This window comes from Sinocyclocheilus rhinocerous, unplaced genomic scaffold (genome assembly GCF_001515625.1).
Source record: "Sinocyclocheilus rhinocerous isolate Xijiao unplaced genomic scaffold, SAMN03320098_v1.1 scaffold2416, whole genome shotgun sequence".
NCBI classification, from domain to species: Eukaryota; Metazoa; Chordata; class Actinopteri; order Cypriniformes; family Cyprinidae; genus Sinocyclocheilus; species Sinocyclocheilus rhinocerous.
The window spans coordinates 246836-267178 of NW_015623175.1; the positions used below are offsets into that span (position 1 = coordinate 246836).

General features: G+C 36.9%; 1 protein-coding gene across 1 annotated transcript in view; it reads left to right on the forward strand.

Annotated features, from left to right (window-relative positions):
- The window catches only part of cntln (centlein, centrosomal protein), a 103901-nt gene that overhangs the window by 60781 nt on the left and 22777 nt on the right, over positions 1 to 20343 (forward strand). The window contains exons 13-18 of the mRNA XM_016548944.1: positions 2904 to 2989; positions 8400 to 8497; positions 12498 to 12979; positions 13980 to 14055; positions 16065 to 16140; positions 17569 to 17786. Of these exons, the coding sequence (XP_016404430.1) occupies positions 2904 to 2989; positions 8400 to 8497; positions 12498 to 12979; positions 13980 to 14055; positions 16065 to 16140; positions 17569 to 17786 (1036 nt within the window). The remainder of the gene's footprint in view (positions 1 to 2903; positions 2990 to 8399; positions 8498 to 12497; positions 12980 to 13979; positions 14056 to 16064; positions 16141 to 17568; positions 17787 to 20343) is intronic.

A 20343-nucleotide genomic window follows, 5' to 3' on the forward strand; every position in this document is an offset into this window, starting at 1 on the left:
AACTTACTTACACATAGTAAGAAATGGTTATAAAAACTGAAACAGAAGCGAAACAAGTAATAGGAAAGAGGAGAAATAAAAAGTGATACTTATCTATCCTTTGCCGGTGTAACTGCCCGGTGGAGTCACACGGTAGAGACGATAGTCTTTACACTCTTCGGTCTTCACAAGAGGAGGCCTTCACGCGACGGCTGCCGCGACCGCTGTCGTGGTAAACTAAGCTTTTTTATACCCGTCTAACAAAATACTAAATTAATTCAGCTGGACACACTTTCCTTATTTTCTCCGCAACAAATGGCCAAGCAAGCGCAGACACTGACGTGATACTATGTACCAATGTGTACTTACACTGTGGTTACATACTATGTACACATCTAGTTACTAAGTACACAGGTATTAGGGCCACTTAATATAAAGTGGGACCGAATATTGTGCTTCAAATTTCTACAATTAAATTATTCAAAAATATGTCCAAGTTATATTTCTGATCCTGGATGCAATATTAGTTTTGATCTTAGTATCTGTCAAGCTATGTTGCACAGTACCATGATGTCTTTTCTGTAGTGCAAATAATGGCTACCAACCAGCTGCTCCATGTATTTAGTTTCATGGAATATAAGAGCTGTTTAAACCTTGTTTGGATTTTGCAGTTGTTGTTGTTGTTTTCCTGTTCTCATTGGCCTCGTTTAAATGGTTGTAGTTGCCATAATTGTAAAATGATTGTGTGGGAATAAGTTGTTAGTTATTTCTCAGAGGCTTGTGACTATATCAATAAAAAAATCACTTGATGGACCTTCACTATGTATCATCATTACTTCCTTGTACTCTATTCAAAGAACATCCAATCAGTGTTTTTTATTTTTATTTTTTATTTTTTTACTTATTCTTCTCTTTCCGTCTCAACTTTAGTTTTTCATTTATACCGAAATGTATCCAACAAGAATGGAAGCTCTAGAGAGGGGCCTGCTGACCGTCCTATACTAATAAACATCTGTTATTCAAATGATGTACTTGCTCAAAGACAAGCTGGGACTGGAAAGCAGAGGGGATTGATAGAGCAGAGGTTCACACACTATCTCACAAAAAGCACTAAAAAACAAATCTATGCTGTTGACATGAAAAGAGAAGCTGTAGTAGCTCTGTTTTGATAGAGTGACTGGTGGGGTCATGAGAGACCCACAGCTGATCTCCACAGCTGGAATGCTAATAAACCACCTTGCACTGCTGCTAATATATGCTGCACTCTAGCACAACTATACGACAAGGAGTTGATTTTAGAAGCACAGGTTATATGTCAAAATAGGTGAAATGTGGTGATTAGAAAAGGGAGTTGATGTTCATTTCTGTCTGAATTTGTTAGTGGATCTTTTCTTTGGGGGGGAAAAAAACATAAGTCCCTTGTTGTGGTACAACTGGAGTATTACCCATAGTTACCCATATTGCTAGTAGTTACACTATGATGAGCTAAGCCACTGCAATTCAGCAGAGGTTCTTCTACCGCTGCTCTAGAACAAATGGGAGGAGAACTAGGTGCGTGTTTCAGGTGCAGATGTCTCGCTGGGGCCTACCCCAATCCTCAGCAGGCTTCTTTTGGGTCCTAATAATAACTTTGCCCCTTTTAATTAGTCTCCAGAACGCATATAGCTAATTGGTGGTTCTTAATTGGGTTTAGATTCGCTACTTGTCTGTTCAGATCCCCCTGCACCCCACCCCAATCCCTTCTCAGTCTAGGTGAAAAGAAATCCTCACACCCCAGCCAGGGGTTTTATGTTTCTTGTCACTTAGCACTTTGATTTCTTGGTGAATTAAGAGCTATTTAATTAGCGGGGTTTCTTTTTATATCTCCATCTCAGTTGGGGAGAGATTTGGATGGTGTCAGAGTTGAAGCTTTTTAAAGGTAAAAGAGGAAGTTTCAAAAGCAGTAGCTTAACACGCTTTGACAGAAACGTATTGTATTCACAGCCTAGAATAAAAATTAACAGAATGGGTAAATTCATGCACAGAAACAACAGGCATAGTTGTCAAGTAACATAGTGACATCATGGTCTCCTTTACACCTGGCATTAACATGCATTTTGTATTTGGATAGTTTACAGCTTCATGCATCTCGTCTCCAGCATGATTGGATAGAGCCCAAGCAAATTGCATATAACATGAGTTTGTATTAACTGAAACTGCTGCTGTTTTCACAAAAATTTTAAAACATTAATGGATACTTGTAAAATATTTCTGGTGTTTCTTTTGTTTTCTGACTAACGCTTCTATACTAACCCTATGTTGATAGGCATCAGTAGTAAAGAAAAGTTAACAAAAAATCATAGCACTCTCTTCCAAGTGTAATCCAATGAAATAATTTGATATACACTACAGTATATTTAGATATTGTTAATACACTTGGGTGAGAAAATTGCAAAAGCACATTGTCTGCTGTTTTTATTACTTTTTTAGGACTCACAAACTAGCTTTAACCAGCCTATCAAAGTGAAACACATGATTTGCCATGTAACCTCATCACATATTAAGTTCAGACCTGAATGCAGGTAATGAAAATGCATCTAAATTCACTCCGATCATCTTTTAAAAGTAGTTTCAGCCATCCGATCACAATTTGTCTTTTGATCAAGATCAATCCAATCATGCATGCTCATTGCGGTTGTAAGGTGGCTTGTGAGTTTCCTGATTAAACTCCATTATGCTTTAGTTTGAAAGTGAATGGACCGTACACATCAATAGCTTATTCTTTAAATCAATACATACCTCAGGTGTATGTACGATTTCAGAAGTGGTATTGATATTGAAATAAATGTTGTTTTCTTGTTGTATTGATATAGTCCATCTGAATACCTTTACGTGGCACTGTAGTAATTCTGCCATCTAATTTGGATGCTGTTGGATATGTTTAGAGCTAATCTGGAGGAGGAACTAAACGCAGCCCTTGACAGAGTTGCAGTGCAGGACCTACAAGAGCATCAGCAGGAGGAAACGCAAGGTATCACACACTGTCCTATCCAACACACACTTCAAAGGCATCATTTGCACTACTTAATGTAATGAAATGTAATTGATGAGTAAGCTGTTCCATTGTGTAAACTGTTATAAACATTCTGAATCCTTTCTTTTGGGAGAATGCAACTGATCCTTTCCAGTTCATCTAATACCAATGCCAAGTAAATTAAGTGGTTTATTAATACTAAGTCCCAGGCCCTTATTCTGCACAAATTGTTCAATCTATGGAATGAATTTAAATTTGAAACTCCAGTATCCACTCTGGGACTAAATGGTAGCAAATGTGAAAAAATTCAAACACCTGTGTGCTCTGGTTGAACTTTGGTCAGGAGACACCTTTAAGATTATAATTTTTAAAATTCAATCTATGATTAAAGCAGTAACTACTTTTTTTGTGGAAACAAGTCTGATGATATAGGCAAAATAACATTATTCCTTAATGTAATTTCAAGACTCATATCCTGTATGCATATTTCTCTGACCCATCATATTAAATATGTTGACTAATGTTATTTTATTAGTATACTGTTATAGTATTTATTAATTTATTAGTATTTATTAATATCCTTTATTTTTACATTTTTAGTTTTCATTTTTATTTAAATCTTGGAAATGTTGTTATGCTTTTGTCATTTTTATTAGTTTTGGATGTCTATTTAGATTTTATTTCAGCTTTAATAATAGTGTAGGACTCACCCTAATATTGTTACAACCCTGACTTTCTTCTGTGGATCATAAAAAGAAGATATTTTTAGTAAATGTTTTTGTTTTGTTTTTCTTCCCTCTGGTTACCAACATTCTATAAAATAGTTTATTTTGTGTTCTGCATAAGAAATAAAAGTCTTACAGGTTTGGAACAGCATGAGACATGAGGGAGAGTAAATAATGGCAGAATTTTCATTTTTGTGTCAACTATCACTTTAAACTTATTTTTAAAGTTGCCACAAAAGTATTTCGAATTTCCATTTTAAATATTTTGAGTTTGATTTTCATCTAATAATTATATTTTATTTCAGCCATTTTTTTTTCAAATAACAAAAACTATTTTTAGTAGTTTTAGTTAACAATAACAACACTGTTGTTAACCTTTCATGTTCCTGATATCTGAGATTATTTCACTCTAAATCCTCCTTTTACCAACGTTAAGATTTGTTATATTAAATATTATCCTTCCCTCGGTCAGTGGCAAAATCGGGTCATAGGTGACACAGGGCAGCAGTATTCAGTATGGAGCATTTCCCCACACGCAGCTGCCACAGACACACACTTTCATCTTTCATCCGCTTTCTGTCCCAGTGAAATCACGAAATAAAATTATGACATGACCATTAACCCTTGAGAATTTGAGAGAGGTGGGTCCAGATGTGCTTTCGGAAATCCAATTTGCTATATTCCCAATTGATTTCAAATTCACATGGCTCTTTGCACGCCCTCAGAAAGGAGCTTGTACATTCCTATCCGTCAAACGCTCCATCAGAGCGATCTCTAGTGTATAGACACCCTTCTTTGGGGAAAATTGGCCAAATCTTGGTAGGGACATTTCTAAAAGTTGGCAGAAAGTTGGTAACATTCCTACCTAAATCAGTGTTGTGGGTAGGGATATGCCGGTCAAATTTTCATGTTGCGATTAATTGCTAATGCTTTTATCACGGTATATGGTATTATCACGATATTGAAATTTAGTTTTAAAAAGTGCTGTCATAATACAGTATAACAGGTTTAATAACATTTTCCTTATATATCGCATTACCGAATACCGGCACAAGTCTAGTTGTGGGGAAGTGTTAGTTACTTTAATGACCAATTTTATTACCACAACAGTGTTTTCTAACATGGCTATTCCATATTGCTGACTCCTTCATCATGAACCATGGGTTTTGTTGTAATAAATTAATGAATATTATTCTAAAAAAAACATTTTGTGAAATATGCTTAGACATGAACATTTTTATTTTCTCCCCAAACTGGAAGATATATTAGCAGAGCCCACAGCAGCAACGTTTAGTTTAAAGATAAGAATGCTTTGAAGTAATTTATGAAACACGTATTCCTTTCTATGGACTAGTACGACACTATGTACAGTACCATACAGCCTTTCTGCAACTCTTCCAAATATAAGCTCATCTTCTAGCAATGACGAAGTGAAAATGTAACATTCAATGCATCTCTCTATGGATCTTCATGCATTAGGTTGGGACAGAATGTGATCATGGATGACTATATCAAAGGATTCTGTAATATGACAAGTATAATTTATAATAAAAAGTCATTTGGCTGTTAAATGTTTCTTTTTATTAGCCAATGGCATCCTAGTAATTTTTTTAGTCTGGAGAACTGAGAGTATGACACTTGGATGCTTAATGTGTTGTTAGATTACCCAAAATATTTAATAAACAAATATTCAAGGGTTGGGGGATGTGCAACTTTGTGAATAATGAATTAGAATTCTGCAGAAATCTTATGCTCAAATCTTCAAGTGTGGACTCCATGTCCTAATGATGGTCAAGTATAGTAATTTTCAATCACACTTTATTTTAAGGTCCAATTCTCGCTATTAACAAACCATTAACTACGTCTGCCTCAATAAATTCCTAATTTGCTGCTTATTAGTAATTAGTAAGGTAGTTGTTAAGTTTAGGTATTGGGTAGGATAAGGGATGTAGAATATGGTTATGCAGAATATGTGCTTTATAAGTACTAATAAACAGCCAATATGTTAATAATAGGCATGCTAATAAGCAACTAGTTAATAGTGAGAATTGGTCCCTATATTAAAGTGTTACCCAATTTTCTACGTCTTGCTGTCTGTTGTTATTATTTTCAAATCAATATGTTTAGAATTTTTCTTGATGAACCCAGATATATGAGGTAGCCTAAAGGCCTATCCGATATACTCATGGCAAGGTTCTTTTCCGTTCTTCGTTTAGGGGTAAAAAGAAGTTGGAAATATCATTTAAGTGGTATAGTGTTTGCGAACATCCCGACACCACCCATGCTGCTGAGAGAGCTGTTTGGGTGAATATGTAAATATGTGCTGCACGCTTTTCTCTTAATAACAAACACACAACAAAAATCACAGTGGTGAGAAAACAGCAGTTAAGAAAGCATCTGATGAGAGAGATGTGGATATGTTTAAACCAGATCTGCAGTTTAGCACTCCAGTCAAGTCACGTCACGTTTATTTATCTAGTGCTTTATTGAGCAGATGTCATTTTCCAATGTTTCTTAAATTGTAGTTTTTCACTAACCTTATTAAATGTCCTCTTTCACATCAAATTCTTACATTATTTCAATTAATTCAGTTAAAATAATAAGAAACTGTAGAGCTGTTATCATTCAAATGAAATCAGTATAAAAAAACTCCATCTTTCCACTGCAAGAAATTTCAAATGCATAAAGAATTTTATAAGATTAATGTTTTTAATATTTTTTTAACACAAATAAGAAATGTTGGGAGAAATGCAATGATAGTTTTAAATATGAAACCAAACCAGTAGGTTGCGGCAAATGACTGTTTGAATGAGTGCATCCTTTAGTCCTTCATCCAACAGATTCGTTCAAATGGCTGATTCATTCAGAATCGAGGCAAGTGACAACTGTCTTTGAATGGGTTACTGAATCATTGACTCACTTGATTCGGTCAAAACAAGGATTCATTCAGTAACGAAACACTGCTGTGTTGCTCGGAGACACAAAACAGTTCTGCTGTGGCTTTGATTGGAACTATTTTCATCAGCGAAATTGAGCAAAAACAGTCAATAGTGTGTCTAAAATGAAAGTCACTTAATTTTTACTTCTTGTTTATTTAACTACTATTGCATAAAATCACATTGCAATCGTGTTGAAATATTTTGGTCGTGCAATGTTGCAAACCTAAATCATATATTATAAATTTCTTTAATTTTTTTTTTTACTACCGCAGTATGCATCTATAACTTTCTGTGTGTGCTGTTGCGCTCATTTGTTTTGATTTCTGAACGAGTCTCTCTCGCACTCACTCAGGCTGCGCGAGCTTCATCTGGCACGATATAAATACATTATCAGTCGCCGTAATTGTGACGTCAAAACAGACCGGCTCAGAATCGGCAGACTGACCGTCTGGTTCCGGTCCCTGGGTGGTCGATCAGCGCATCTCTAGTGTTTACCAGCCGCAGCGAAATTTTAATTTCCAGAACAAATTCCAAACGAACTTCATTTTGACCTGATTTTGTTCAAAATGTCACACCAGTTCTTTGTTTTGCTTGAAGTATATCGTGGCCTTCATTTTAAAAGTGCGATTTTTGAGTCTGTAAAAAAAATACTTGTAAATTAATAAAATCTTATAACACCATGGGCATTTTAATAATGAATATTATTTTTCTCTAGTTACGCCAAGCTCTAAAATACAAGTATATCAGGTATAATGGTAAAATACTTTTAAAAATCCAGTAAATCACAGACAACTAGAAAAGTCCTGTAAAATCATTGTTTAAAAGAGAACATTCAGTGTTTAAAACTTGATTGATTGTTTTTATTTTTGTATTTCTGCACACCGCAAAATTTTGCAGTGAAAATAGTGAGTCACTGTGAAGCCGAAGACTTATGTTGAGCTTTAGTTCTCAGAGTGCAGAAGTGCCATGAGATGGAACACAGCTTGACCATAGAAAGTTACACTATTCAAAATAATTATAATAATAATAAAAAATATATATTTGATTAAATTATATATTTTTTTACATGTTATTTCCGATGTTAGCAGCACAGTATGAACAGGTAATGGTTCCTTAAAGTTTTCTGTGGTGTGATCATGCTCAAATAAGAGCATGTGTGTGTGTGCATGCACATGTGAATAGTTGTGTTGTTTTTTTTGCTCTTTTTTTTTTTGCAAGTGTGTGGTGTGTGCATGAGGCTACAGAGAAAGACAGGTCTGCGACTCACTAGAATTTCAGCCTTGCTTCTTACTGTCCAAAGGTCAGCTCAGAAAAAAAAAATTGTAAATATTTCAGAACATGTTCATTCGACAAATGAGCATCCACATTCACCATGAAACTTGTATTAACCCAAGGCAGCAGAAAGTTCTGCTCTCCAAATGTGTTTATTTTCCCCTCTTTAAACAAGCATAGTAACAAAGTTCCTGCCATGAAGTCAAAAACACAAACTCCATCATACATTGACAGTTACCCTTAAAATTAATTTGTATTACTCTACAATAACCTGCAAGATTGCTTCAGGTCAGAAGGTTTTGATTTGTGGTTACAAGTCCCTTTTCTTAGTCTGTTCATTAAAGGCCTCTTTATGAGCTCAATCGGTTGAATAGACCTTTAAAAAGACAAGAAATTATGTGTCATTAATGATAATTGATTTGAATAGGGAAAGTGGCTGTCAGGTGACAGTATGGGTTTTTATTCCTTTAGCAGAGCTTCTGTTTCGGGAAGTGCCGGAGGACGAGGTCAGGAGGAGCAGCACCCCCATCAAGACAACCGCCAGAAGAGTGGAACAGACTTTTAAAAAGGTACCAGTCGTTGACTGTTCAGCCTTTATATGAATAGCTACATTTTGTGAAGAATAATAATGTAAGGTCACAGTTCCTTACATCATGCTCAGAGCCACAGACTATTACCAGACATTAAATGCATAAAAAGTAAATGGTAACACTTTACAAAAAAAATCAGGTTGATAACGTTATTTAATACACAAGTATCATGAACACTAATTTAAACTTTTTAACAGTAATGTCAACTAATTTAAACTAAAGTAATAATTTTTATTCCGAAAGACAGATGGGATGTGTAATGTCCAATTAATCTTTCATATGTTCAAAATATACATTGTCATATAGACAGGTGAATACTGTTGCTCGACTATGTAAAAACCCACTCAATTATAGCTATGCATGTAGGCAAATTAATTAACTTTTTCTTTTAGCATTTATTAATCTAGGTTATCTATGTTCGTTGTTAATCAATGTTTGTTTATATTAACTAGTATACACTACCAGTCAAAAGTTTGGGATCAGTAAGACTTGTAATGTTTTTTAAAGAAGTCTCTCATGCTCATCAAGGCTGCATTTATTTAATCAAAATACAGAAAAAAAACAGTAATCTTGCAAAATGTTATTACAATATAAAATACTGGTTTCTATTTTAATATCCTTTAAAATATTATAAAAATATATAAAATTAATAATTTATTTCTGTGATGCAAAGCTGAATTTTCATCAGCCATTACTCCAGTATAAAGTGTCACATGATCCTTAAGAAATCATTCTAATATGCTGATTTATTATTAGAATTATCAACAGTTGTGCTGCCAAATATTCCTGTATTTTTGATCAAATAAATGCAGCCTTGATGAGCATAAGAAACTCCTGTAAAAAACATTAAAAATCGTTCTGATCCCAAACTTTTGACCAGTAGTGTACATGTAAACAGTTGAAAGTGCTAAAAATGTATGGATTAACATTAAAGGGTTAGATCACCCAAAAAATAAAAATTCTGTCATTAATGACTCACCCTCATGCGCATGCGTTGTTTACATGAAGCGGAAGCAAGCGCATGCTGACAAATCCACAAAGACGTGGACTCCACCCACTGTCTACACAAGCCAATCAGATAACAGCCACTCGCTGACCAATCGTAGCATGTTCTCACTATAACCAATGCTTTACCGAAACATTTCTTTACAATATATATTTCTGGCTCAAATAGGAAAAATAAGGGCCATAAAAATTGGTACAGTAAAAGATGTTTAAAATTGGATTTTGTTAGACCATTAGACCGTGTATCGCCAAGCCACAGTATTTCATTTTACGTGCATTTGAAAAAGCCAGAGAACAGCACTTTACATACTGGATATACTGTAGACGCTTTCATAGAAGCGTCATGTTATTCAAGATGGACCAAAAAGTGTATCTAGCGATCTACTGTATAAAGCATTATAAATGACATTTTTAAACATTCATTAAAAGTATTACAAAATGTTTGGAGAGAAAAAATATACATGGGTTCTTTTTAAATGTGTTTAAAGGCATCGAATATAAATGCATATAGGCTAAATGTAAGACAAGAGATATTCATTGGTTAAAACACTTGATCACACAAACAATATTTCATATGAATCATACTTACTAGTTTTAATAGTAAAAGTTACATTACAGTATCCAAAGTAAATGCAAGGCTCTTTTTTTTTCTTTTTTCTTTTTATATACATTGTCCACTCACAAATACCCAGTACACACTGCAGTGATGCTGAGGCTGGTACCCATGTTGTCATCTGGGTCCATATTTGATGTTATATGTGTCATTATATGTGCGAGTAAATAAATCTGTTCCTGTCCTGATTGTAAATCAAAATGTGATTGGTTATAGCGAAGATACGACTGGTCAGCGAAGTGTGGCAGTTATCTGAATTTATACATCGGTAGTGTTGTGCAGTATTTTAAAATATTGTTGAAAGTTGTTGGTAATGTAGTAATGACATCTGAAGGAGGAACAAGTGCAATAAAAAAAAGTGCTGAGGCTGGTACCTATGTGGACATTTGGGCCCATATTTGATATATGTGTGTCATTGTGTCATGTCTTACGCTGTGTCAACCCTGTTCGCTGTCGCTGCGCTAAAACAGCTGTAACTGCAACTGGACACATCAAAGTGAATGTGCGAATATTTGTCCTTCATCGTGTTGTCCTTCATCGTAGACAGTATCACTCATTATAATGGGTTCTGGTTGCTTTGGATACGTCGCAAGGGTGTTACTGATCATGCTCGGGATCTGTGAAAGATCATCATGCGTGTATAATCCTGAGTTTATTCTCATTCGCTGATCCTGATGAAGATGTAAAGAAGCCAAATAGGATTTATTAATGACACAAACAGCACTTCGGTTCAATTTGAACAAAGTGTCCATAGAATGCAGTTCCTTTCAGAGGTGAGAGTAAATTAATCTGTTCCCGCCATGATTGTAAAGCAAAACGTGATTGGTTATAGCGAGAATGTGCTATGACTGGTCAGTGAAGTGTGGCTGCTATCTGATTGGCTTGAGTAGACTGTGGGTGGAGTCTATGCGTTTGTGGATTTGTCAGCCCATCTAGTCACTAGAAATGTTTCAAAATCCACAGAAGTGTGCAGCAATCCACATATGCACAAAAAGCCATTCACAAATGCACAGGAAGCAATCCACAAATGCGTGCAGCGATCTAAAAATGTACAGAATGCGATTCACAAATGAATGGCAGGCAAAGTTGTGTTTGTGACATAAAAAGATGAATATTTGTGATGCAACAAAAATCTCTCCATATAAAAATATGTGTATATTGGCCAAAAGTAAATTTATACATCTGTAGATATTGTTGAATGTTGTTGGTAATGTAGTAATGCCACCTGAAGGAGGAACAAGTGCAATAAAAAAAAAAGTAATATTTAGAAATGTTTAGAGATTTTAAAGTCTAATTTAACATTTTGGTTTTGATTTTGGGCAAGAATTTTATTTCAGTACATAACTATTCAAAACGAATGCAAGTAGGTCACATGCAGAGCTCATTTGTCTAAAACTGGATAGAGGTCATGCAAAATAACAGTTTATAACAATAGGTGTGCTCAGAAAAAAAAAAAAGTAATGTAGTAAATTAAAACAGCGGTAAAAGCCACCTGTCTTCCTGTAAAATGGATCGCTCATTTAAGCCCTCAACAGCACAACAAAACACCCTTAAGACTAATTTGAATAAAACTAAATTCAAACTGCTCTGTTTGCATTCGCTAACTCTGCTGGTGTTTGACAGCGGGCACTTCACTCATTTAACACAAGCAAATCATTTGTCATTAGTATTTAGCCTGAGCAAATCAAGCTCACACTCTATTCAGAAGCACTTGACTTCCCCTAAAGCAACATTTAGATTGGTTCTTGCTGGAGGGGCTGGTGAGGACTGAGGGAACATTCTGAGCAGAGGAATGAAATGGTTTGTAGAATAATTTGGAGCAGATGATGGCATTGTGAGCGGTGCCAGCAGCTGCCATATGGTCGTGTAATGGGGGCTGTCATCGCCTTTATTACCGAATGACAAGCACCATGTTAAACTTAATAACCCACAGGGGCAGACTGCTGTTTATGTGCTCCTGCAAACGCATTATAAATGAAATAATTTTTGATGGAGTTGTGGGAGGGGGTGAGTCGTTGTCAGCCAGCCGTAAAGGGGCCTAATGTTGTTTGAAAGGTGGTGTGCTGCGGCAGTACGGCTGTGAGAGTGCTAAATAAAAGGCAGCGATTTGCCTGGGGGTATACACCCAGCAGGCATCCCCTCCTCTCTTTCACACCCTCCACCAGGATTTGACAAGCTGCCTAAATGGCCCTCTTTTATGTTTAGCCATGAGTAACAAATTTGGGGGGAATCACTGAGTGCCTGCTTGCCTGCCCCAGAAAGGACCCTCTCCATAAAGGCCAAATGAGAGTTTAAACTACAAACGTCTCGAAAAGATGAGGTGATAATTTGCTGTGCACGTGCCTCTGCGTACTCCCACAGATCGAGCAGTTACAAAGTCAAATGGTCTCTCTGGAGAGCGAGATCGTGCGGTTGCGAGAAAACAACCGGGCGCTACAGGAAGCGAACGGAGCTCTGGCTGGAGAGCGGAGTGTTTTGCAGGCCAGAGTTCAGCTTCTGCAGGAAAGCAAGGAGGCGGAAGAGGCCCAGGCCAGAGAAGAACAGGACCGACTGCTGGCCCAGATGCAGAGCTTTGAGAGACAGGCGAAAGTGGCCATGAAAGCTGCCGCCCAGGCCAGGCGCAGACTGCTTAAGATCCGCCAGGAACTAGGAGTCCTTCGAGCCGAGAGAGATTTCCATCGGTCCGCAGCTAAATGCAGGGCGAAAGCCACCACTCTGGCAAACAACAAGATCAGGTCCAAAGCACCCTGGGTTGACACCTCCAGCAGAACACGCATGCGCTCGACGCTGAACAGGATGGACAGTCCCGCCAAGGACGATTGGGAGGACATGAGCACAGACAGGTACTTCCCCCACCTTTCACTATCCCTGTCTCTTTCTCGCTTTCCATCTCTCACACTCTCATTATTTTTCTGACTGTAGGGACAGCACGCATATGCAAAAACACAAGCAAACGGGTGATTGAATCGCTGGGATTGATTCTGTCTAGTTGGTATTCAAAAGAGAAAAAAAGAGCAAGAGGGGGGCAGAAAGAGGAAAAAATCAGATCCTTTGAATTATCCTGGGATGTCTTGCTAGGAGCTTATTGACGGAAATTTGCATGTAGAATTAGCCACCTCTGAGCAGCCGAGTTGAACCGGCGCCAGGAAGCACCTGAACCCGCCCGCAGCACCTCACTTTCTGCCCAATGCCATTTTCCCAACGCCATGAGCCCCGAAATTGACAGTTTGGCAGGTTAATTTAATTTGTGATTCCTTTGCATATTCATCACTGATAGAGGAGGAGTCCTAGGCAAACTCTGGCCAATCAATTGAGTTTTCCTCCTGTGACACTCGTATTCAGCTATGGTCCCAGCATCTCCCTTCTCTCCTCCTCTTCCTATATTTTATCTAATTTAACAGGATCAATTTTGAATGACTCTGTTCGGCTCTCTACGAGATGTCTACAAGCTGTTTAACATCCTCAGAAATCTTCAGTAATTATTTCATGAAAGTTTTATGTCACCTCCTGCATCAGAGTTTATGGCATGATGGATGGTATGATGATTTCTAATGATACCAGTTCAGATTTATTTCACCCAAATGCACCACTACTAACAGAACGGCATGCTGGAAGCTTTCCAAATCTGTCTCCAAGAGGCTCTTGTATGAGATGCCGGAGCGTTTAGAGTGTCCCAACTGTGCCTCAGCAGTTTGAGTTACACACCACACATGGGTGTTTAAGTTTCTGGGTTGTCTGCTTTTCTGCTAATTAACCACTCTCATGTGAATGCTATGGAATGGCATATAGTAGTCCCCAATATATCTCTTTATCTTGGTAAATAAGTCAACTTTATCTCTGCAGTGACAGTGAAGAGTTCTCTGACAGCCTGGGAAGTCGATATTCTGTTCAAGCTCGACGAGTTTCAAGGAAAACTAAGGTTTGTTACACAAAATGTTTATATTATTTGTAGGACCTTGCAATATTCTCTTCTTTTCTGTTTAAGATTTTTTTGCTCAAATTAAATAACTGTCATTTGCCTACAAATCATTATATTTTGTTTTCAACAAGATAGTCAACAGATTCATAAGAAAGACATTTTAAAGGTGATTTCTGCACACCTAACCAAAAATAATGACACAAGGTTTCAAAAAGACTTTATTTTAGTGTCCTTGTTATGTGTTACATGTACTTTCTATAGTAATAACAGTAAGTTATGCATAATTACAAGCAGCTAACCCTAAACCAAACTCCAGCTCTAATCCTGTAGTAAGTACATGTTATTAATGAATATTATTTGCTTCTTATTTGCACAATTACACTGTAACAAGGACACCTTGAAATAAAGTATAACTGAAATGTTCTCAGTCTGCCACTGGTCATCCAAACAGACTGCATCCTTCAAACTAGGCTGTATCTGAAATTGCATATTTCCCTACTATATAGTAGGCAAAAAACATTATTCAAGGGGCGACCTAATGTTTCCGGCAAGATTCTTAAGTGCGCATCCAATGGTCACTTTACTATCCCATGAGGCCATGGGAGAGGATTTGTAAATGGCAGTAAATCAATGCAACTGATTCTGGTAAGTTACATGACAATGACAACATGACAAATGGATTATATTCATACGACACATTTCCTAACTATATAAAACAATTTTAAAAAATACTCTTAAGTATGCAATTTTTAGATACAGACCAAGTTTCCGTCTAATCAGGTTCTCGATCTGGCAGGATCTAATCTGATTGGCTGGCTTTACACAGCTCCTTAAAGTGCACATAGGTATTCTTTTGTTTGTTTGTTTTTGTTTTTTTGTTTACAAGCTGCTGTGTTAATACAGGGTCTGTGAAGAGATACAAGGAAAAGAAATGGAAATAATTATTTTACAAATGACCATGAGAGACAAGTAATTAGAAACATTTCTAAAACACATACATATACTGTATACATGTATGCATATAATTTTGAACATATGTAATTTACATTTTTTTTAGTGTGGTAGGTGCCATATTAAATGTGGTACAGTATAATAAAACCACCCCCACCTTGACTAGCAAGCAATATAAACTGTGAGCAATTTGTCTTTGGCTTTAAATGCTCAAGCTTTTTACAGTCGGGGTGAATTCCGATTTACTGTTAATGTGTTTATTGTTCATCAGCTGGAAAGAAAAAAAAACACTCTGAAAGTGATTCAAACAGAAAGCTTTAGTATGACGTTTTTATATGACATCTACTCAAAGATCGGGCCTAAGCTCATGTAATTGGTTGAGGCAATGTTACTGTATCCTCAGAGCCTAAGTTGTAACACTTTTGAACAGAATCAATCTACAAATAGCTTATTTATAGTTTAAAAAATTACGCTCTTCACCTTGAAATTGCCTCTTTTCATTTGCGAAGCGAAGAGTTAAAAAAAAAAACATTTTATTCTTGACTTTAAGCAGCTGTGTCGATTGGGAGATGTGTATCAGAGGTGTCTGTTCCTGTAAAGTGCGATCTCTTCTCGACAGACTCTCAGGGCTCCACTGGCTCTCCCCCATCCCCTCAGGGAACATGGAAGCTCCATATCTTTTCCTCTTTTCGCTTCCTCTCAGCTCTACAGCTGTCAGCCCTCTCTTAGATCCTGCCTGAATGCCTCTGTGTACTCGTCAACCGTGCTAGCTCACATCGGCGTGACAGTGGAGCAGAGCACTGCGCCGCCCGTGTCACACTAAAGAGCTTCTGAATAAATCCGTGATCAAACCCACAGAGAGGGAGAGAGAGACTGATCAAAACCTTTTTAAATAGTGTTCGATACAAACGAGGGGAAAAGCCAAAGCCTCTTTGATGTGACTACAAACGCTTCCTCTGTGTCACTCTGCCGTGAGCCGCCACGTTACGTTATGTTAAACTGTTGCCCCAGCTTTTTGTGTCATGTGTTGTGTGTTTCCACCTCTTGCCTGCTTGCAGGGCTGCAGGTACATGCTGATCTGCCCCACAGACAGGCCTGGAGAGGAATCTCAAACCAGAAACATCCAATTCCAAGGTAACCTAGTTGACGCAACTGTGCTCAGGTGCTTGCATAATGAGTGATTGTTCGCTCTTGATTGCTTGTACGGTCCTTATCCTATAAATTCTTTAAAAAAAAAACAAATAGAAAACTCAACCTACTGTAAATATAGAAATTTCTCTTCAATTTCATTCTTCAAGCAAAATATGTAATTTGCAATTGTTAAGATGTTGATTGTTTACAAAAAATAAATAAAAAGCTTGCCCAAACATTCCTACTTCCTCTTCTGCCCCACTCCTATGTGTTGGTTCAGTCTAGCCCCCAAATTCATTCAGTTGTGTCAGAAATTGGCACTGGATGGCTCAAACACATTAAAGCATCACATTGTTTCAAATCAAACAAATAAAACTGTTTATGTACAGTAGTTATCTATAAGACAGTAAAATAGAAATAATTTTATTGTCACGAAATTACAGACAATTTATGAGGCTCATTCACTGTGTTGGTACATTTTAGTTGCAAACTTCTAATCCTCTTCTTGAATGCCTATAAATTATACAATTTTGCATTGTTACTGGATAGATAGATGTGACCCTGAAGACTGGAGTAATGTCTGCTAAAAAATAAAAATATATTTAAACAGAAAACAGTTATTTCAATTTGTACAATTGCATTTTTAATCAAATAATTGCAGTGAATATGAGACTCATTTCTAAAACATTTAGCTTTGCAATTACAGGAATACATTTTAAAATGTATTCAAATAGAAAACATTTGAAAAGTAGTTTTAAAATTGTAATAATTTCACAATATCACTGTTTTTACTGTATTTTTTATTAAATAAATGCAGACTTGGTGAACATAAGAGACACTGGAAAACTTACCCACCCCAAACATTTGCATGGTAGTGTAAAGCTAACTGAAAGCGCAAAACAAGGAAATTTTTATTTCTAATTAAATTAATTAACTTTTTTAAAGGAACACAAGCACATGCCATGATGTTTTGTAGTATGTGGGGCATGGGAAAACTGCACAATTACAAAATGCGGTCCTCTATATTGTATTGTTTATTGTTTTGTTATTGAAGACATAACTTCAGATTAACATTTTGCTGAAGCAAAATCTTCCTTCAGTTTTTTTGTGAAAATGAAGACTCGAGGGTTTAACCAGAATGCAATTCTGCATAAGAAGAATTTAAGAAATTAAAATAGCGTTTAATAAATTATAGACATAAATACATTATTTTGTAAAATAATATTCACTGAAATAATATTATAGTCACAGCAGTCACAATAACAATTTTCAAATTAAAGCAGTGGCTGTAATACTGTGGATATAATATTGTTATTATACTAGCTGGTTTTGTACTGTAAGGCATAATTAAAGTGTTGTTACAACCTTAGGTATCCACTGTCAGATTGGAAGAGACTGACGGTAGCATTGTGTCCTCTTCACCACCCTCAGGTGCCTCCCAGCAAAAGATCAGGGAGAAAAGAATTTCAAAGTCCCATGCTGTTTTGCAACAGCGTCTTCTGTCCCTCCAGCAGCAAGTCACAGCTCTACAGGCAGAAAAACAAGCAGCACAGCAGCTCGCAGCAGAGCAGAGCCACAGACAAGTGCAAACTCAAGTGCAGTTAGACTCCCTTCTCCAGCAACTCAACGCCAGCAAGCAGCTTTCAAAGGTACTGCGAGACCAGAGCGTCTCCACTAGCACTTTATTTACTCCTGGGGCTATTTAAGGAAATACTTTTTATATATATATGTTCCTTAAAAATATGAAATTCAAAAATAACTAAGCTAAATAGCTAAGTTAGAGTTTAAGTTACGACTTTAAACCTTATGCTTTAAGGTACACAGTAAGTGATTTATTAATGTATTGGTTTATTTCAAATATTAGTCATTATAGCTTTATCATACTAAATATGTATAATACACACAATATAGCATACTTGCAGGGCTTATTGGATGGAAATACTATGGACTGCAGGAAAGAAAGCCAGAAAGGCCTCTTAGAGAAGAAGAAAAAAAGATTAATAGATGAAAGCATTTGTTTATATTCAACAGCGCTGAATTTGTTGTATTAAACAAGGCCAATCTTTTTTAATTCAGCAATTTGAATTGCACTTAGCCACATTGTTTACAATATTTACATTATTTATGACTATTTATTTAAATATTATTAATTATTTATTTAACTGTTTGTTTATTTATTTATTTATTCTTGTCTTTTATTTTCTATAATTTTCTTTATTTTCTCCAAAGAATATTTTTGTGAATTTGGTCCCTGTAGTCTAAAAATTTGTCTTTTGGAGTGATCTGTGGAGACAGACTTCATGATGCTCATGCTTATGTCAATTTGTTTTCAAATGTACATGCACAGTGTCGTGTGCTGGCTCCAGTTAGACTGTGCAGTTGGAAATGCCAAGCCCATTTGAGATTTGATTAAGACTCTTGAGTGGAACAGGAGGTCAAGATGCACGCCCTAGTGTCCAGTCCATCTCTCTTTCCAAAACACACCATGCTGCAATGACACTTTGCAAGTCTGTGTGTGTGTGTGTGTTTGCACATGCGCATTTATGACTGTTTGTTTGTTCGACTCAAAATCTTGCATTATTAATGGAGTGGTGAAAGGGCAGCAGGTTGAGTGCCCCTGCACGCTGCCCTGTAGTGTGATCACCCTCTTTAATTGGCTAGAGGTGGAGTGTCCAGATTTGATCCTCTTGTCTGATGAGGTGATGAAAATCACAGTAGTGTGTGGAACATGACTATGTGTGTAGTTTATGTTCATTTGAGAATTTTTTTCCTTCTTTGGCTTATATAAGAATTATTTTTTTGTAAGAAAACTTTACAGGGAATCAACAGACAGACAAAGAATCCTGTAGAGTGTATTGACTAGGGCTGTAGTATTGACTAGATCTGTAGATTACATTTACATTTACATTTAGTCATTTAGCAGACGCTTTTATCCAAAGCGACTTACAAATGAGGACAATAAAAGCAGTCAAAACTAACAAAAGAGCAACAATATATAAGTGCAAATGACAAGTCTCAGTTAGCCTAACGCAGTACACGTAGCAAGGTGTGTGTGTGTGTGTATATATATATATATATATATACAGTGGGTACGGAAAGTATTCAGACCCCCTTAAATTTTTCACTCTTTGTTATATTGCAGCCATTTGCTAAAATCATTTAAGTTAATTTTTTTTCCTCATTAATGTACACACAGCACCCCATATTGACAGAAAAACACAGAATTGTTGACATCTTTGCAGATTTATTAAAAAAGAAAAACTGAAATATAACATGGTCCTAAGTATTCAGACCCTTCAGATTCAGATGAGCTGTGACACTCATATATTTAACTCAGATGCTGTCCATTTCTTCTGATCATCCATGAGATGGTTCTACACCTTCATTTGAATCCAGCTGTGTTTGATTATACTGATTGGACTTGATTAGGAAAGCCACACACCTGTCTATATAAGACCTTACAGCTCACAGTGCATGTCAGAGCAAATGAGAATCATGAGGTCAAAGGAACTGCCTGAAGAGCTCAGAGACAGAATTGTGGCAAGGCACAGATCTGGCCAAGGTTACAAAAAAAAATTCTGCTGCACTTAAGGTTCCTAAGAGCACAGTGGCCACCATAATCCTTAAATGGAAGACGTTTGAGACGACCAGAACCCTTCCTAGAGCTGGCCGTCCGGCCAAACTGAGCTATCGGGGGAGAAGAGCCTTGGTGAGAGAGGTAAAGAAGAACCCAAAGATCACTGTGGCTGAGCTCCAGAGATGCAGTCGGGAGATGGGAGAAAGTTGTAGAAAGTCAACCATCACTGCAGCCCTCCACCAGTCAGGGCTTTATGGCAGAGTGGCCCGACGGAAGCCTCTCCTCAGTGCAAGACACATGAAAACCCGCATGGAGTTTGCTAAAAAACACCTGAAGGACTCCAAGATGGTGAGAAATAAGATTATCTGGTCTGATGAGACCAAGATAGAACTTTTTGGCCTTAATTCTAAGCGGTATGTGTGGAGAAAACCAGGCACTGCTCATCACCTGTCCAATACAGTCCCAACAGTGAAGCATGGTGGTGGCAGCATCATGCTGTGGGGGTGTTTGGCCATGAGGTTTAGTCTTGAATGACTTGTAATAGAAGTAATAAAATCTGTTTTGTTTACAGCAGACTGGCAATTCCAGAGACCAATAGAAAAAGAAAATTTCTTCTTCAAAAAAAGAAA